The sequence below is a fragment of the Crocuta crocuta genome, unplaced genomic scaffold, assembly GCF_008692635.1.
Source record: "Crocuta crocuta isolate KB4526 unplaced genomic scaffold, BGI_CrCroc_1.0 scaffold223, whole genome shotgun sequence".
NCBI lineage: Eukaryota > Metazoa > Chordata > Mammalia > Carnivora > Hyaenidae > Crocuta > Crocuta crocuta.
The window spans coordinates 6,944,228-6,964,037 of NW_027529426.1; the positions used below are offsets into that span (position 1 = coordinate 6,944,228).

The 19,810-nt window shown below is 36.1% G+C and overlaps 1 protein-coding gene and 1 long non-coding RNA gene across 4 annotated transcripts in view; one reads left to right on the plus strand and one right to left on the minus strand.

The window, feature by feature from the left end:
- The window catches only part of ARAP2 (ArfGAP with RhoGAP domain, ankyrin repeat and PH domain 2), a 190,175-nt gene that overhangs the window by 144,019 nt on the left and 26,346 nt on the right, over positions 1-19,810 (plus strand). For all 3 annotated transcript variants that reach the window (XM_077758955.1, XM_077758957.1, XM_077758956.1), the window contains one exon: positions 6,398-6,526. In XM_077758955.1, coding sequence (XP_077615081.1) covers positions 6,398-6,526 — 129 coding nt within the window. The remainder of the gene's footprint in view (positions 1-6,397; positions 6,527-19,810) is intronic.
- Positions 1-19,810, minus strand: part of LOC144227332 (uncharacterized) — a 132,618-nt gene that overhangs the window by 66,059 nt on the left and 46,749 nt on the right. The gene's annotated exons all lie outside the window — the stretch shown is intronic.

Here is a 19,810-nt window from a genome sequence, read left to right on the forward strand (position 1 = left end):
TTATCTGACTTGTAGAATAGTAATGTGTATCTGCCTGCCTCTGCCCTAGAACATTTGTTTTTCAGGACATTTACCGTATTTTTTAGACCTTTCTATCTGTCACTACCTCTAGTACAGTGCACTGATGTAGAATAGACCCTACAAATATCTTAACTGAAGCGGAATAAAAATAGATGCATTCTGGACTTGAGTGACTTGGACTGCTGCTCTTTGGATTCGATGTATCCAAACGTAGAAGGTACATGAAAAGTAATTCCTGTTTATAGATTAGGAATCACTAGGAGTTCTCAAGGCCAGGTTAGCTCTTAGACAGCTGATTGTTTCCTATATGCTTCTATTTCTGTTGTGTTCATGAGAACATCCACAGCAAAAAGTGGATCATAGATTTGGGGGTAGGCATCCTCTTCCCAACACCCTTATTCTCTCAAGGACTGATTTAAAATGTATCCTTCTGTCACATCATTTGAGCCCTGTGTCTTTGGGCATCAGTCCTCTTGAGTGAGAGGATCTAGCAGAATGAATGAAGATAGGAAGTAATTATTGATAACTAGAAGAGAGATTGCAGTACATCTGGAAACATTGTTACTAGATTTCATCTTGGAAAATGAAGGGTTGCTGATTCTGAAAATGGCTGCTTATTAACTTGCATATGACAGTTAGTACTCCACAAATTGGAGTAACATTGGATTCAGTTGGATTTTTTCTTGTTTTGTTTTTGTTGTCTTTTGGTTTCTTCTAACTTAAAAAAAAAAGTTACCTTGGGGTTCCTGGGTGGCTCAGTTGGTTAAGCATCCAATCCTTGGTTTCGGTCCGACCCGACAATCTTATGGTTTCGTGAATTGAAGCCCCACATCAGGTCCTGACAGTGCAGAGCCTGCTTGGGATTCTCTCTCTCCGGCCCTCCCCCACTCGCATTCTCTCTGCCTCTCTCAAAATAAATAAATAAACTTTGATAATAAAAAAGTTATCTTGATAAAAATATAAAAACACTTAGGAGACCCCAAGTTGTTTTGATTCATGAATATCTAAATAAATGATCAAAAGAGCACCCCGTGTACACCAAGAAAGAAAACATTTGGTGAAGTTAAGAATTCACATTTGGCATGGTTTTAATATTTGGTCGACTCTTTAAGTAGAATTCTCCAGGGGAGAAAACTAAGATCATTTTAACTGCTTCTAAAGGAGCAGTGCTAGGAAAGCAGCAGAGGGGCCGGTGAATGTGCTGGCTTTACTGAAGCAGACGGAACCTGTGTGTTCCACCTGACCTGCTGAAATGTTAAAAGCTTTATTTCTAGTAGCATGCAGGGGAGATAAAGCGAAATATAAAAAGAAGCTAAAAGTGAAGGCATTGGCAGTCACAAAATTGTAGTTGGTAGGAAGAATGTCCGTAGAGAATTGCTGCTTTTTTCCATTGTAATTATAAATCCCCCAAGTAACCAAAAATAATTTGAGAGATAAATAGAGAGGTAGAGGGTAAGTGAACCAGAAGTGCTGCATTTTGTTTTAGGTGACACTAAATTTTCTACCCTCTCCTATCCAGTGCCCCTTTTATAATAAATATTTTATAATGCTCCCTTACTCTCCTGAGATACTCTATTTACTTAAAAAAAATTAATACCCTTGTTACATAAAAATAAGAGGAAAATATGTTATATAAATGCTCAGGCACCCCTGTATGGTTGAGGATAATGAAAATAGATTCTCAAACCTATAAATGGAATTGCCCTGGATATGACAGGTACCAAAGCAGAATGATAGAAAAAGCATGTCAATTTGTGACTCATATATCATTAGCATCATTGCTGTCATTGGTGAGATGGTGTCTTAGTCCAGTCAGACTGCTATTGCAGACTTCTATAGACTGGGGGCTTATAAATAATAGAAATTCTTTTTCACAGTTCTTGAGGTTGAGAAGTTTCACAAGATCAAGGTACCAGCAGATTCGGTGTCTGGTGGCGGCCTGCTTTCAGCTTCATAGAGGGCTGTCTTTTCCCTGTGTTCCCACATGGTGGAAGGGAGCTCTTTGGGGTCTCTTTTATAAGAGCACTAATCACATTCATAAGTGGTCTGTGTTCAAGATTTCTGAAAGGTCCTACCCCCTAATACCATCACATTGGGGATTAGGTATCAATGTATGAATTTGAGGAGGACATTTCAGACCATAGCAAATGGTGGACAACTCTTGTTTTGCTTATTGGTAGTCAGATCGATGGAAAAATAGGTCCTATTAAAACCATATAAATATTTTGAAAATGCGTATGTAAAGCTGAATTAAATTCTAGGCTCAGCTAATTTCTGAGTTGGTTTTCCCTCTTAAATGAAGGTCTGGTGGGACATTAGACATTTGTACTGGGTAGAGAAAACGTCATTCTTGTTTCATTCATTGAAAGATGCCAAGTATCCTTCACCCACTGCTGCCTGTCATTAAGACAAGCTGAAACCTCCCCTGAAGGGCTCACCACCTTCATCTAGAGATAATCTTTTAAAGTGTGCTCTTCTCTTAATGCTTCATCTTCAAACAGAAAGGCCTTCACGTCAGGAAGAAGAAGGCCTTCACATCTTCACACACAGGAAGAAGAAGGAAAAAACACACAAGGGGCCTCATTTAAGTGGGCGTCTTCACTGAGAGAGGTTCAGGTTTTTTGAGGCAGTTGCTGTCTCTGAAGCAATATCATAACAGAACATTTTCTTGTTTCTTCCTAAGAGTTACTGTGATATGCAAGATCTGTTCATTTTTAATCAGAGTTCTTTCCAGCCCTTCTGATGACACAAAAATGCTTTCACCCTCTGATTGTGTGGACAGGACAGAGAAAACTTGCAGAACTCTTAGTTTGACACTAAGAATTTAACTATTGGGGGAATCATAATTGTTTCAGGAAATCCTGTGTCATTACTGCAGAAAGTTAAGGACAACACCTGTTATTTCGAGTGGAAAATGGATAGCTCTCTCTTTTTAACAAAAGAGGCCAGATTGATTCTGTGAGCATGATTTTAAGATATGGAAAATGAGGGGTACCTGGCTGGCTCAGTCGGGTAAGTGTCTGATTCTTGATGTTGGCTCGGGTCATGTTTTCACAGTTGTGAGTTTGAGCCCCATATCGGGGCTTTGTGCTGACAGTGTGGAGCCTGCTTGGGATTCTCTCGCTCTCCAATTCTCTCTGCTCCACCCCCCCTTGTGCTCTTGCTCTTTCTCTCTGTCTCTCAAAATAAACTTTAAAAAAAGATATTGATAATGTGATTTATCTAACTAAATAACCTCCTCCATAACCTGTTCTTCTCAAATAACTATAGTGAATTTTCAACAATTTTTATGCTATAGATAGTACACAACCGAGTTATTTATTCCTAGTAATGCCTAATGCCAGATGACATATATACCATATAATCTATCATGACAGATGGTTACAAATGGAACTATAAATAAAAACTTGTTTATTTGTAGGAATTTCTATTCTAGCAGTGTTTGATGTCTCAATTTCCCCTGCCTATTATCTCTTAAAGTGGATTTTAATGCCATTTTATAAACGTAGCATTAATAGTCTAATAAATACTTAACCTTTTCATCCCATGCTTCAGCTCTGTTTTTATGCAGGAACTTGGATCTTCAGGATTTTCACTCTCTAAAGTATGTCATAATATTATACTGATGTGAAAAACATACTTAACAAATTTTTCTGCAAATGTGTATTTCTATATCTGTGGTGTCAGTTATACTTTGATTTCAATATCACTAAGAACACTACTAGAGCTACCGCTGTAGTATTTACTTATAATAGGGACCCTCTTTAATACAAATGTTCCGATACTTGGAAGTTTCATTACCGATTTAATTTGATAAGAAGAATGAGCTTTTATTTTAATCCAGATACTGTTTTCCAGTTGGGAATAGAATTCTCACCTCTAAGCCGACTGTGGGCTCATCAGTTTCATTAAGTGCAAGATGTTGAAATCCTTACCATCTTGTCACCAAGGGTAGGAAAGTGAAGGAGGTGTGAAATTGACATTGTTTTCTACTTATGCTTGGTACTCAAAAAAATCTTGGTGAGTCGATACCTTTTTCTCCAAATTACATGTAAGAAAATCATTATGTGGGAGTCTACATACTTGCCCAAAATAAAAATTAAGTGCAGTATTTAAAAATACTGGATTTTCATGTCAGATATTTTTGAGATTCAAATCTTTGTTCTTCACTTGAGCCAGCTGTTTGACCTTAGGTTGACCTTAGTCAACCCTCTGAGCCTCATTTTCTTTTACATATAAAATATGAATGATACCTAGTGAAGAGTGCTATGAGGATGAAAAGTGATCATCGATGCAGAGAATCTGGTATACCTATCGTCTGATACATGGTTATTCCAGAAATGACAGCTGTTAATGGTATCAGTGTCCCAGAGATTGCAAGTAGTGGAACCAAGAATTACATCATGTCAAATGTAAAGAGAGTACTCATTCTACAATTAGTTGTTTTTTAAAGAAATATAGTTAATTCTAATTATAACCTCCATTAATAGAAGACAACCATTAATGGATTAATCAACAATTAAATTTATAACTTTGACAGTTTATAGGACGTTATGATCTTTGTCAAACCTTTTTGACAAATTACTTGAAGACGAGAAGACAAATGGGATTGATAAGAGCACAGAAGATTTTAGCTGACTTTGAAAAGAATTTTGTCTGCTGGTTCATTTCCAAATATTTTCTGTTAATTATAGTCCGCCATAGAAATGTCTCTTATGTACTTAGCAGTCTGCTGTGTAGAAAGGGATATATTTCACACAAGATGTAGATTTGTCTTTAAGATGTATGGGCTTGTTGCTTTTTAAAATTTTTTTTTGTATTGTTATTGTCATAATGAGTGGGCTTGCTCCAATAAATACTGAATAGTAAAGCAGAAATCTGGTTCTTTACAGTGGAAGCAGAAAAATTTGTATTCTTCTGTGGACCTGGGATTATTGATACATTTGGGAATGCTGAGGTCATAGCAAGGGGAGATCAGTATTAAGGGGATGTGATATATTTGGTCTTTTTACTTAGGATTGTATCGCTAATTATATCATGGTTCCTATATGAGTATGATGCTCTTAACATGCTCTTTGTTTGTCATTAGTGTTTTTACTTTAATTGAAAATGAAAAACCAGAATCCTGTGCTCTTTGTATTTAGGAAGGGATGAAAGAGTTGAATTGACTTATATACAACTATGATCCTGAGAAAGCTTCATCAGCATCTTTACGTTAGAGCTGATGCTCTTGCTATTTCAATTATCCATTTTTCAGGGTACCATGGGATGGTTTGAACTTCTTTTATTCTAGCATATGTTTCTGTTCTAGCATTTTATTAACTGACTGTCATATTTTGATCAAGAAAAACACTTTACTATAAAGCTTTCATTGTGATTCTAAAACCAGTCCTTTTTTTTTTTTTTAAACTCTGTGCTAAGAATTTGTAACACATTTAAATATATGATTGCCTAAAATAAGACCTGTGGATGAGTATTTATCAAGGTGAAATATTTAAGATAATTAACTTCTTGCTTTTGGCCTATTGTATCAACAGTTAATATATAATATTGCCACATAATATTTCACTAATAGGTATAAATGATATAGTATTTTATGATTATTTTCATCTATTCTCTGCTGAGAAACATTTTTAAATGTTTATTTACTTTTGAGAGAGAGAAAGAGAGAGCAAGAACAGGAAAGGAGGAGAGAGAGAAGGAGACAGAGGATCTCAGGTGGGCTGCATGCTGACAGCAGCCCTGTCTGGAGCTAGAACCCACGAACCATGAGATCATGACCTGAGCCGAAGTCAGACACTTAACCGACAGAGCCACCCAGGTGCCCCTTAGGCATATTTTATAATTCCATGTTAATTGACTTAAGATAGTATCAGCTATAAATTGTTCATTGGTATTAATCAGATATTATAACATGCTAATCATGTTGGGATAAATGAAGGTTATTACTTACTACTGAACAAAATTAACTTTGCTAGTCCTTTTTTGGTTAAGTACTTGCATATACATATAGCTTCCCAGAAGCAAGCCATAATATTTTCTGAATTAAAAAGTAAAGTAAGAAATGGATTTCTCTTAGAAAAGGATAACATTATTTCTGAGATTTCATCTAAAGGATAGCACCTCTGAATTTTTTTTTACTAGCTGGATAACAAATGTCCCCGCACAGATTCATTTATACAGTAAATTTCATCATATGCTTAATGGTGTTCCATGTGTTAGGCTCTCTTGTATGTAGTCCTAGCATTATTATTATTGTGTAACATAAGATATGGTTATATTTTTTTGTTGCATACACATCTTTCATAAAGGATTTTAAAAAATGTATAAAAGCTGGTAACTTACTTTTTTTTCAGTTTGGTATTTTTTTTTGCAGAACGCCCTCTTCACTACACAGAAAATGTGTTGGAACAGGTGCTTCGGTGGAGTTCACTAGCTGAACCTGGCTCTGCTTATCTTGTGGTGAAGAGGTTCTTAGCCCTTGACACAGTCAGACAATATAATGGTAGGTGTTGTTATTTCACCTTGCAACTACAATAGACAATTCAAGTGGCTACAGGATAATTATTATAACTCAAGGATTATTTGGTAATGTAAAACATGAGAAGCTGCAAACAGAATCCACTTGACACAGAATTGTAGAATAGGAAGAAGAACACAGAGACAGAGAACCTCGTGCCAGAGTCAGATTTTCCTGGAAAGTAGCATGCTGCCAATACTGCCTAATTTGATAGTCCCAAATTAATGTTTTAGGAAGGAGTGGTTTATATATTTTTAAAAGGAATTTTTTTTTTTTGCAATATTATGTGTCTTTCTAATCTTTAGATAGATGGTGATTCTTCTTCCTGAATTATGTTCCCATTTGAAAGTTCTCTGGGTGTTCAAGAAGTGCAAGTTGTATAGCTCTGAAACTGAGTGTAATTCTCACTTATTTTGGGGTGATACTGGTGAAGAAAAAGTACAAAATGATGCACTCCCAAAAAGGATACTTGCCATCCATCTGGAAGAAGACACGTACATATTTGAGGTGGAAGAAATTAGCACAAGGCAAACATGCAGGACAGTCCCTGAACCTTTGTGACGTATCAGAAAACTTTTATTTTGAAACTGATTCATCTATTGTATTGTCATCAACTGGCAAATTAGAAGAAGATTTACTGCCAGCACTGTACGTAAACCAAGGCTGAAAGCAAAGGATTTAAGTTTTGGAAGATAAACTTCACTATAACTTTTATAATTGATATTAATAGTAGCTGTTACTATTTATTAATCACATATTATTAATCAAGCTCTGTACCTACCAAAGCTCATTTAAATTTCTTTAAACTTCCCAAACTGTGATTTGAATTTTCCAAATGGAGAAAGAGAAGTGCAGAAAAATGAAGTAATTTGCCCCAGATCAGACAGTTACTAAATATTGGATATGAGAACAGATTGGTCTTTGGTTTAATTTTATATATATGTACAGCTCTTACATGCTGGAAACCTCAGAAGGATTTCAGGATCTCCAGCTAATGGCCATAGATCTTTAAGTGCTTAATTGTACCACAGCTAATCTGATAAATTTTTTATTTCATGACAGTGCCCTAGTCTATTTTGGCAGCTGTAGCCATGATAGACTCAGGGCTTTTAAACAGCAGAAATGTATTTCTCACAGTCTGGGACTGAAAGTCTGAGATGAAGGTTCCAGCATGGTCTGGTTCTGGTGAGAGCCTCCTTCCCAGTTGCAGACTTTGTTCTTGTATCTTCACAGAATGGAGAGCAAAGAGCAGAAGCAAGCTCTCTCGTGATTTGTTAGGACACTGGTCCTATCACAAGGGCTCACCCTCTGAGCTCATCCAGTCCTAATTACCACCAAAGACGCTACCTCCTAGTACCATCACATCAGGAGGCAGGGTTTCAACATATGAATTTTGGGGAGCACAAACATTGTCCATAACATGTCCTTTATATCTTGTATGTCTGTCCTTTGTATGTTATATTTACGTGAAAGCATTTTTACAAAAGGCAAACAGTTGAACTACTTCTGTGTCATTCTCATCTTACATGCATTTCAATAAACCGAACAGGTGTTATTCTTCTTGCTTTAGACGTTTAGCCTTTTAGAAACCTTTATCTTACTTTAAATTCCTTTATCATAACTGTATATGTTTTTGACCACATACCTACACCTCTTAAGGATTGCAACACAAATTTTCTCTACTCCTACAGACATGACTATGATGTCACAGAGTAGTGGTTCTCAGGGGGGTGCAGTTTTGTTCTCCAAGGGACATTGGCCGTGTTTCCAGGCACTTCTGACTCAAATACATGGGGTGGTGTTTCTGGTATTTAGTGAGTAGAGATGGGGGATGCTGTGCTGGTAATCATCCTATAAAACATAGGACAGCTCTTTACAAAGAAGTATTTGGCTCAGAACACCCGTGGTGCCCATATTGAGAATATTGGATTTAGATAATCTGTGAAATCTGTTCTAGCTCTTAAATTCTGTTATTCTTTCATTTTGACACTGAGATAAAAAAAAATATTGAGCTTATCAAGCAAGTCTTGTCAACATTATGAAATATATACATGTATATATATAATAAGTCCTCATGCCTTCTTTTCTTTTAGAAAATCATCTTTTCAGGAATTGTTTTTATTTTTCTGGTGAGAATTTTCCTTTTCTTTTTTCCAGTATCCATTAGACATTGCAGGACATCTCTAATTCATTGTGTTGCAAAAAATCTTGAAACCCTTCCTAGACATACTACCTTCAGTCTTGTTTGAATTTTGGTGGATTGGTTAGGTGAATAAGAACAGACAAGAATAAGATCTTAAAGGCTGTGGAATAAAAAGTAAATTTTGTGCAGGTAGGAGTGAGGGATAACCAACACATGGATACCATTAAGTGCTGTTGATCTTTAAAGAAAAAAAAGAAAAGAAAATAGCAAACATATTGTGCTGGTTGAGAGCAATTGCATCTGAGTAGAAATCTTTAAGGTTGTTTAAGGACACAAAGAAATGGTATAGTGACATACTGTGCATTGGCTATGTTCACAACTGGGTCAGAAGATTGGATGTTATAATGATGCTTCATATAGTCCTGTGTGTCCTCTTTATGCAGTTATGACTGTGTCCTTGTGGTGTGAAAGGATCGAGCTTCTATAAGGTCTAGACAAAACATCTGCATACAGACTGGAGAACCCAAGCACGAAACATGCTCTAGGGTAAAATGTCAGCAAACGTTTTTGTGACTCACATCTCTTTCATTTTATAATGGAGTGGGAGCCATAACACACATGCCTGCCCCCTGCACTATCCCTCCCTCAGTTTGCCAAACCAGTATGCAGCGTGTTATTACAATATCTGTAGTTCTTTCTACCAGGAAATGATTTCTTTTTACATGGGGGGAAAAAAAGTCAGGTTTTAGAGTAACAGCATCAGCAAACACATTAATTGGACCATTTCGTATTAGTAGTTATATATTTTTGGTCAAAAATAGGAGTACCTATGCAGTACATATTTTTAAAAAGTTTTTTTTTGTTTTTTTTCTATCCAATAAAAATTTTATAAATGTTTTTAATTAGAGCTTGATTTATATTCAGATTGTCAAAGCAAAATAATCTCTTTCATTATGGTTGGGTCTACATCTGTGTGAATTTAAGATTGTCATTTTAAAACAGCTCTGGTCTGTTGTTTATTTTTTAAATCAGTTTCTTAAGTCATGATTTTTTTCCCTATAATTGTGACTTGCAGCAACCAAGAGCTGATAAATACTTCTTATGGGACTATGTTTTGTGATAGATTTTAGGTTGGCTAGACATTCAGTCTCCTTTGTCTCTGTCTGGGCAAATGTCTCCTAAATCAATCATAGTGACCACCTACTACAAAATTACTGTTCCACTCATTACATCCATTACTCTTTAAAACTGGGATCTAAAAGGAAACTAATGAAAGCAAATCAAATGTGATTTCCCTGTCAATTTGTTAGCAGAAAAACTGGAATCCTCTCAGAAAGACTTTGCTTTTCACGGCAGAAATGGAACACTGTGACGGATTTCATTTCCTGTCTTGAGATTTTGTTATTCTACCCAGGGGGCCAAGTGGAAATTAGCAAAATTTGAAACAAGGGTAGTTGGTAGCAACCACATTTTTTCTCAGTAGGGAATAGCTAATGTTTTTAACATTTTGTGAAGATAGATGGTAGCACTACCTCATCCTTTGCACGCTGTCCTTCCGTAATCCATGCCTCCTTGCCACAGGTGTTACCATCCCCCTACCTATTGCTGCTTCTATTTCTGTATCTACACATACAAATGTATATGTGTGTGTATGAGTATGTATATGTGCATGTTTGTATATTACATGAGTTCCATTTCATTAATTGTGTGATAGTTTTTCTTATTTATGTGACAAATTATAAGCATATACTTTTGTTTAACATTAGGTTTTCAACACCTACTTGTAAATCAAGAATTTTATCAAATAATAGGTTTAAGGGTTTAGAGTAGTTGACGGTTTTCATTTCTGTAATTTTCTCACTTTACCTGAACAATTTAAAATGTCGACATCACAGGCAGGAATAGATTTTAGAATAATCCAACACTTAATTTCTGCTCATTCATTTAAGGTAATGAGGTAGCATACTTTACTTTGATAGAAGTGTATGACAGTAAATAAATTTTGTTGCCTCTACTTAGAAATCAATTTTGTGTTCTTCAAAAGCAGCATTTTATTCTTGGAAACATTTTGTGCTATTGCCATTATTGTAATGAGGAGTTAACTAACTTGAAAAGAAAGATGATAGTGACGGAGACATTACGATAGGAAGAAGAATAAAACTTCATTTAAATTTCCATTTTAACTTTGTCATAGCTAATCTCATTAGACCGTCTTTTGTTATCATTATCTCTTATATTGAGTTAAGCTTCAACATCTCTATCCCAAATAAACCATAAAAGTATACTTTCTGTAAGGCTCCAGAATAAATAATTTTATGTTGCTGAAGTCTTATTTTCAGCATTAAAGATCTTTAAAATTACCCCCAATTGAGTGTGATACATTGGAATCCAGTTTTAATAATCTAAATGGGGAAGAAATACCTTTAAGATACAAGATGTAACTCAAATGCAGATCCCTGTGGGTTTCTAAGTTTAGATTGCTACATATGACAGATGCTTTGGAATTAAATTTGCATTAGAATAGAATGGTTCAAAATGCAACTGCTTCTGGCAAATACAGACCTGGAAAGCTGAACCCTCCACTATGAACTAACTTAAGAAAATAAAAGTCCAGACTCATACTATTTCGGAAAATACTATGAGTCCATAAATCATAGTCTCGCTGAAAGAATTTACTATCCACTCCCCATCAAATCTTTTTAAATCCCAATGTGTGTCAAAGTTGAAGGTAAGCCTAATCCACTTCAAATAGAAGTATCTTCTTGAAAACTGATGATAGTCTTTGATATTCACCATGAAGCATGAATTTCCTGACATCTTTTAATGTTAAAATTCTATAGTGAGAAAACCAACTGGTAAGTTTCTATTAGGAACCTCCCAGGAATCTACTATGGAAAATTAAAGGTTGTTAAGCATTATCTTTACCCACAAGGAAGAGAAAATCTCAGTGTATTAAGTCTATTTAAATTATAAGACTACAAATACATCATGCAGTACATGACTGCTATAGGCCAGGAAGCTTATGGAGAGCTTTCAAGCACAGAAAAATGGTTCAATTAGTTGATCATTGACATCTCTTCTAACACTCAATGTATCTTATTCAACAAAATATCATTACTTGTTTAGTTTTTCTTACACCTGTTGTCCTCTGTAACAATACTGTATCTTCTTTTACTCACCAAAAGTACATGTTAAGTAAATTTTTTAAAGTAAATGAGTAACATTTTGTAACTGAGCAAGTGCTGACAGAATTTCAAAGCCTTAGCAAACTCTAAGGCTTTATCTAGATAGTTAAGGAATGCTTTCCAAAGGAAATTAGCAATGTATTATTGTTGAGAAAACGGCATATGGTCCTCAGTTTCTTGATTCGATGAGACATTAAGATAAGGAGAATAGAAGAAGTTGCTGTTTGGGATGAAATAGGGTTGGGGTCAGTGAATTCAGGTTTGGATGTCTGGAGTTTCAGTTTTCTGTCAAGTGTCCATTAGTATATGTTTAGAAGGGATCTCAGTACTCATTGCTAGGGAGCACATTATGTGGGGCATAATTTTAGCTTCTGGAGAGTGTAAGGTCATGTAGATGTAGTGTTAAAGTAAGAACATTAGAGAACTGAGCATAGAATTACTAGCATGTAAGGCACGGATCTATTAAGAGATCCCTGCATATGAAGGAACAATCAGAAAGATTGTCCGAAAACAAAGAACAATGTCATGGAATCCTCAAAGGATTGAGCTTTAGGGAAGAGTGTATCTAACAATGTAATATGGCACACAAGGTCAAGAAAGGCCCCTAAACATTTATTACTATTGTGGTAATGATGGTGGGTGGTGATCGTGATGCACCATGACCATTATTTACAGGTGCCTCAGTATAGAAAACAGAATTCCTTGTTAGATGTTAAGAGACCTACATTGTAATTCTAGGACATTGAGTTTCCTAATCCTGTCACAAAACCTTTGTGAGCCATAGTTTTCTCATTTATAAGATGAGATCATGATACCTGTATTCCTACTTTAGAAAGTCGCATGAGGGGCACCTGCCTAGACCAGTCGATAGAGCATGTGATTCTTGATCTTGGGATTCTAACTTCAAGCCCCACATTGGGTGTAGGGATTCCCTAAAAAAATAATAATAAAATATTTTTTAAAAATTGCATGAGGATCAATAAGGTAAAATACATGAACACTTTGGAAAGTCTAAAATATTATCTGTGTGTTTGTTAAGAGTATGGTAAACAACACTGTGATACTAAATTTTATTTCTAAAAGTTTATTATAATTCAGTATAACAATAGAAATAGAATAGAAAAGTGGTTTCCACTTTCTGTAATTTGCTGCATTGTCAGTAAAATGGCATGGAATTTCTGGCACTTTCCTAGTCAGTCCTTCAGTAGTAGTTATATCTGTGTTTTTCTCATTTATGGAGACTAATTGTGGGAGGATGTCAACAGGCTGCTAGTTCTATTAAGTATCATTTCTTCAGTACAAGTAACGCAGAAGAAAATAGAGTAGGAATGAGTCCGTGGACATATTTGGGTTTTCCTAAAAAATAGATTACTTTCAAGCAGCTATTATCCAGTTTGGTTTCTACTCAGTTGTAGAACTAAATTTTACTAAAATTCATTTTAAGGGAATGTCATACAGGGAACGCAATATGTCAGAAATTTCTGCTCCCTTCCAGTAAAAAGAATATACATGTTCTTATGGTTATTTGTCTTTCTCAGTCTTACTTCGCTTAGCATAATACCCTCAAAGTCCTTCAAAAAATTTTTTTAAAAACATCAAATAAATAAACAAAAGCATACCTATAAATACAGAGAACTGCTGTTTGCCTGAAGGGAGGGGAAAGGTGGGGGGATTGAGCAAAATGGGGGAAGGGGAGAGGGAGGTACAGGCTTCCAGTTACAGAATGAACAGTCATGGGAATAAAAGGCACAGCATAGGGGATATCGTCAGTGATACTGTGATAGTGTTGTAATGGGACAAATGGTGGTGAACACAGTATGAACTTGTCAAATCACTAAGTTGTATGCCTGACTAATGTAACACTGTGTGTCAGCTATGCAAAAAAACAAACAAAAAAGGGGGAATATACATGATTCTATATAATCCATGTCAAAGGAAAATTCACCTAATTTTTAATTTGCAAGAAGTTTTTAACTGTTAGGCAGCAAATATTGCCAAGTATTACTTGGTCATGGCATATTTTCAAGAGGGTATCTCTCCTGGAAACTGCCCATCTGCCTCCTTTACAATTCACGGCAGAGGTGGAATAACAAGGAATTTTTCAGCCCTGAAGAATAATGTATGACTCTGAAGAATAATGTATGGCCCTGAAGAAATAATCTTTACCAGCAAAAGAGGGGAGACACATAGAGACTGTGTTTTTATTTTTCCTTGAATGACTTTATATTTTAAATTGCACTGCTCCCTTATTTTTGGAAAGTGTTTCCCATGTGTCCTTTATTTTGGAGCTTCACAGAGCACGTTCAGGCAGTGAGAAACACAGTTTCGTCAGAATCACGGTCCTTGCCACTGTCTTTGCTGGGTGCGCACTCCCAGCCACTTGGGGAGTGACAGCTCAGGTCCTCCACCCCGGACTCTTGATCACTGTTGGCCGACAGATCCCAATCTGTGCTTTTAAAATTGTCTTGGGTTAGAATGAGAGCAGAGTCTTCGTCACCTTGTGAAGGACTCCTGGACGGAAATGATTTCATGTTTTCACTGTAATCCTGGGGCCTGTTGGCTGTGCTGTTGTCTGAGTAGAAAACCCTGAGTGTTTGCTGGGTTCATTTTGCTTACCGTGAAAAATAATGGGCTTTTTTTTCCCCCATATTCTTTTGTTTTGCTCAGAATATACATAAGAAATATAAAAGATAAAAATCCATTTTAGTTACTGTGCATTTACTCTGTGCCGGATGCTGGGTTTGATGCTTTTTCATTCACCAGCTCATTTATTCTGCCTACTTAGTCTAGAACTTAACCAGATCTTCTACACATGGAGAAGTGAGGACGTGGAGACATTACATAACTCCTCCAGGGTCACTGGCTTACAAGTGACAGAGCAGGCATTTGAATAAAGATGTCTCCAAATCCAGTCCATAGATTCTGTCCTAACCCACCCACTAGACTGAAATCAAGGATAAATCAGATTTTAGTTTTTTAAACTCTTAATAAACTCAGTCTGTAAATCATCAGGCCTTTGGAAGCGTACAGAGAAAAATACATACTGCTTGCTCCATGCCAGGCACTGTTCTAAGCACTTCACATACCAAATGCATAGGGTATTATATGTATTCCCATTTTGCAGGTGAAGAAACTGAGATTCATAGATGACTGCCTGAGAGTGAGTGGATGTGGTTGTCTTTTTTTTTTTTTTTAATGTTTGTTTATTTTTGAGATGGTGGAGGGGCAGAGAGGAGGAAGAAACAGAATATGAAGCAGGCTCCAGGCTCTGAGCTGTTAGCACAGAGCCCAAATGGTGTTTGAACTGGGGAACGGTGAGATCATGACCTGAGCCTAAGTTGGATGCTTAACCAACTGAGCCACGCAGACACCCCTGTGGATATGGTTGTTATTTAAAATTTTTTAAAAATATTTTGTTTATTTTTGAGAGAGAGAGAAACAGCGTGAGCTGAGCGTGAGCTGAAGTCGGACGCTCAACCGACTGAGTCACCCAGGCACCCCCATATGGTTGTTTTTTAAACCCAGCTTCACAGTGTGCCCTTAGCCACTGTGCTGTCAGCTCTCATGTAGGTTGGGAAGAAAAATCCAAATCACACATTGTTCAAAAAGCATATATGAAATTATCGTACCTAAGAGCTAAATTATTAAGCATATATGATTTATACATCTGGGAACTAAATTTTATCTTAGAGTTTAGGGATATAAATAACAAGTATGGACTAGAATAGTTAGAAAAATCTTTGTGGATAAGTACAGAACTGGGTACAGAAGTGGGATAGAATTTGCATAGAAGCAAAGAGAGTAGAATTTTCTCTCAAGTTTTTTCAGGTGATCAACTTGAGACATGCCATAGAGATGAGGATTGGTTTTCCAAACAGTATATTTTGAGCAACTGAATTATAAACATATTTTCATTTAATATTTTATAGAGATGGGTAGGAGAAATTTAGTTTGTTTAGCCCTTTAAATGTCAGGAAAAGGTTAGCCATTTTTGTTTGTTTGTTTGTTTGTTTGTTTTTGAGAGTGTACTGTGTGAGCCGGGGAGGGGCAGAGGGAGAGTATGGGGAAGAGGGAGAATCTTAAGCAGGCTCCATACCCAGCAGGAAGCCTGACATGGGTCTTAATCTCAGGATGGTGAGATCATGACCTGAGCCAAAGTCGAGAGTCCGATGCTTAACTGACTGGGCCACCCAGGTGCCTCAGAGTTTAGACTTTCAATGATAGAAAAGTAAGGCATTAAACAGTAGAAAAACAAGGTTTTAGACTAGGTGGAGGGTGGGGGGATTAATGTGCTAAAATAGCATTTACATAACACATATCTGGAATTATTTGCTGGAGCCATTAGAACAAAGGGCACGGAGTTATAAAATCTTGGAATCCCCAGGAAGTAGGTAGAAAAGGCAGGGGTTAGAGTGATGGCATTGGGAATAAAATAGAATTGAACCCTAGAGAGAAATTCTCAAAGAACAATGGCTGACTTGCTAGCTGACTGGACATGAAGGATAAAGGAGGAGTATATAATTTAGAAGTACCATTCCTGGATTTATGTTTCTCCCTCACCCTCTCTCTGCCCCTGCATCTCCTTCTCCTTCCTAGGATCCATCCACCTCCTCTATGATGAGTTCTTTCATTGGGATTAGGGACCACTAGTTAGGAATTGTTCATTTGTATAAGAACTTGTGGTTTTCAAATGCTTTGGAAAAACTTTATTATCATCAGTTTCATCGTCCCAATAATATGATAGTCTGTTTAAATAAATTTGGCCATTCTGTTTTGTTTCATACGTGTGACTTTTAAGGGCCTTTCTAATTAATAACAAAATTATAGCACAACTAAGAATACTGGCTTTTTTTTCCCCTTACCCCAGTGTTAATTTGAAAGACAGTTGATTAACTTAATTGTTTCTTCCATGTCCTAGTAATCAACAAGAAGGGGAGAGGCATTTATGATTCTCTAGATGTAACAGAATGCTGGAGTTTTGTTAGAATGAAAGACAAAGGTAGTAAAGGAAATTGTAACCATTAGGGTACATACCAGAATCCTTCTCTGAAGGAATTAAGTGCTTAGGGGAGTGCATTAAATCTTCACATTTGTTATATTTGCAAATACATTAGATGATTTTCCCAAATCTTTTAGTTCATTAACCATTTCCTTTAGTCAGCTTCTTTTTCAATTTAAAGCAGATGTACATGGCGTGTCCTATGTTTTTCTTTCCTATTTACTTTTTTTTTTTTTTTTTTTTTTTTNATCATGGATATCAATCATTTGACATATGAAACCATTGTTTTTTATTGGATCAGAAGGATTCAGTGTGTTTTGAATAGCTATAGGAAGGGTTGTATCCAGAAAGACTGCTTATATGGCATTAGAAATACTAGTGCTCTGAAGTTTGGAGCTTAAAAAAAAAAAAAAAAAAAAATGACTGTCATCTAAAAAATCACTGTTCTGTGAAGGACTATGGAGATAGAAAGATCTCATGGAATTGTGAAGCCAAACCATGGCAGGGAGACAGGAGTACTGGCCGGAATCTCAAGAATTATGAAGCAGAAAGCCCACTGCAAAAATCCGAAAAGCAGAAATTTGAAGTCCAGCTCAGAAGAGACATGCAGAAGAATAAAACTTACATTTCTGACAAACTAGAGTTGAATTCAAACCTGGACAGGGTCTGAACAGGAGGTACAGTTGGACATAGCTGGCATGAACTTTGTGCTGAGTGAGACTCCCCTGAAGCAGAGGATCCTGGTAAGCTTTCTACCTGGGGTGAAGAGGGGGCAGTGAAAACATGAGAGTGAAGTATGCCACAGTTGAGGGACCAAGCAGTACTGAAAAGGTTTGGAAAAGTGAAGGATTGGAAGCCATTTAGTTCATAACCTTAGTTTCATGATGTGCTGAGTCACACACAATGTCCCCTAGAGCATGTAGCTTCATTTTGCTTTTCATTTTACCCCTTTACATAAGTGGGTAATTTTTCTGTTTTAACATTTTAAGAGCAGACAGAATTTAGTTGTGAGAGCTTTTAAAAATTCTTTAAAGTCCTTGATAGTTGCAAACTTCATATTTCAAAGGTCTTTTCACTCTTTCCTCCTTCTTCACATTATTTGTCTCTAAGCCCTCCTCCTGAGTCCCTTAAAGTATGCTGCAAGATATAGCTAATATACTCAATTATGTAAACGTTATTAAGATAAATTTTAACAAGTATGAGCCCAACCACGGCAACAGTATTTTTTCCCTAAGCTTGTTTTCTCTTTGACCTACAAATGGTTTGCTTAGGCAGTAGACATATGATTACTGGTAAAATTTGAAAGGATTATTCATTTGGACAAAAATGTAAATGAAAAAGTACAATTAGAAGGCATAAATGGAGGGGCACCTGGGTAGCTCAGTCAGTTGAGCGTGTATGACTCTTGATTTCGGCTCAGGTCATGGTCCTAGAGTCATGTGATCAAGCCCTATGTTGGGTTTCACATTGAGTGTGGATCCTGATTAAGATTCTTTTTTTCTCCCTCAAAAAAAAAAAACAAAAAAACTGTAAAATGGAATTTCTTTGGTTGTAGCAAAATATAGTATCAATATATTGCATCTTGATTATAGTTTAAACTTAAAGAAGAATTGCCTGTTTCTAAACTAATGATATTACTACCATTCTCAACTTTCCTGTTCTAAATCATCTGAATCACTAAGCCTACTGAACGTTTTTTGAATTGCTCACTTCTGTTCGTAGACACAGCTTTATTTCTTAGCCCATATTTAACTCATTTGTCTTCAAGGCTGTATATTACTAGAACCAAGTGCATACTAGACCCTTAATACTTCCTGAAGAAATGAAGTGCTTTGATGTAATATGAATTTCACTGATATTTGTTTTATATGTTTGTTTTTCTTGGCCTTCCAGTTGTATTATAATAGATCTTTCAAATCTTTTAATTGGAAAAGTTCTATCATTTGAAATATTTTTCTATGGAATTGAATATTAAGCGATTGTATGAAAAGAGAAAATTTATTAGTGTTGTTCAGAAATTAAAGTCTCAAACTACCAAAAAAGAACCTGTTTTACTATGATAGTATGATTCAGAGAATGTTCTATGTGGCCAGTAAATGTATCATGAAAACTCTTGGGGTTTGTGAATTACATTTGTTTGCAGAATCAGTGATGTAATTACTCTTGGGGATTTCTGCTTCCAGATATTCATGCCATGCTCATATTTGGGTATAATTACAAGGACCTATTTCTGGTATTTTAACTTCTATTTTCTTATGCTAATTATAGTCATGGTCCACTGTGTGGTCTTTGCTCTATAAGTACAGGCTTTCTTTAAACCAAGGAATTGTTAGATTTAACACTAAGATTTCTTTTTTCTAAAACTATTCAACTTATTTTGTAAATTTTAGATACCACGCATGATTATTTAAAAATTGTATCACCTGACTAGCAGAAAATTGCTAACAGTCCTAGTCTGATACAGTGTCCCACCCTACATCTTTTTGTGGGTCTTTTCTAATACAAGGCCCACAGTAATCTGCAGAATATGTGTTGTTACTCTTTATTTTCCAGGAAAAGCAGAAGTTGACAGCTTAATGACCATGTCATGGCTGTTTGGCTTAAGGTTCTTTCTTTTCCCCCCCTACTGCTCTTCAGTTCTCAAGTAGGCAGTTGAATATCATCTAAAATTCAAGGAGAAAGTCTTAGACTGGAGGTGTATTAATAAATTTACACATGATATGTTTATCCAAATACAAGTTTGGTATTCTTACCAAAAGTATTTTTATAGAATTAGTTGAAATGATTTTTAAATGTGGGACTCTGGCTGTACTACGCATGAAATAGAGTTGTTGATAAATGTTCTGCCTTAGCAATTCTGTCTTCCCCCTCCCCACCTTACTTGGTTCATAAGTACAGAATTTTCTTTAGTGCCCTGAGAATTCTTAGGTTCCTGAATCAGA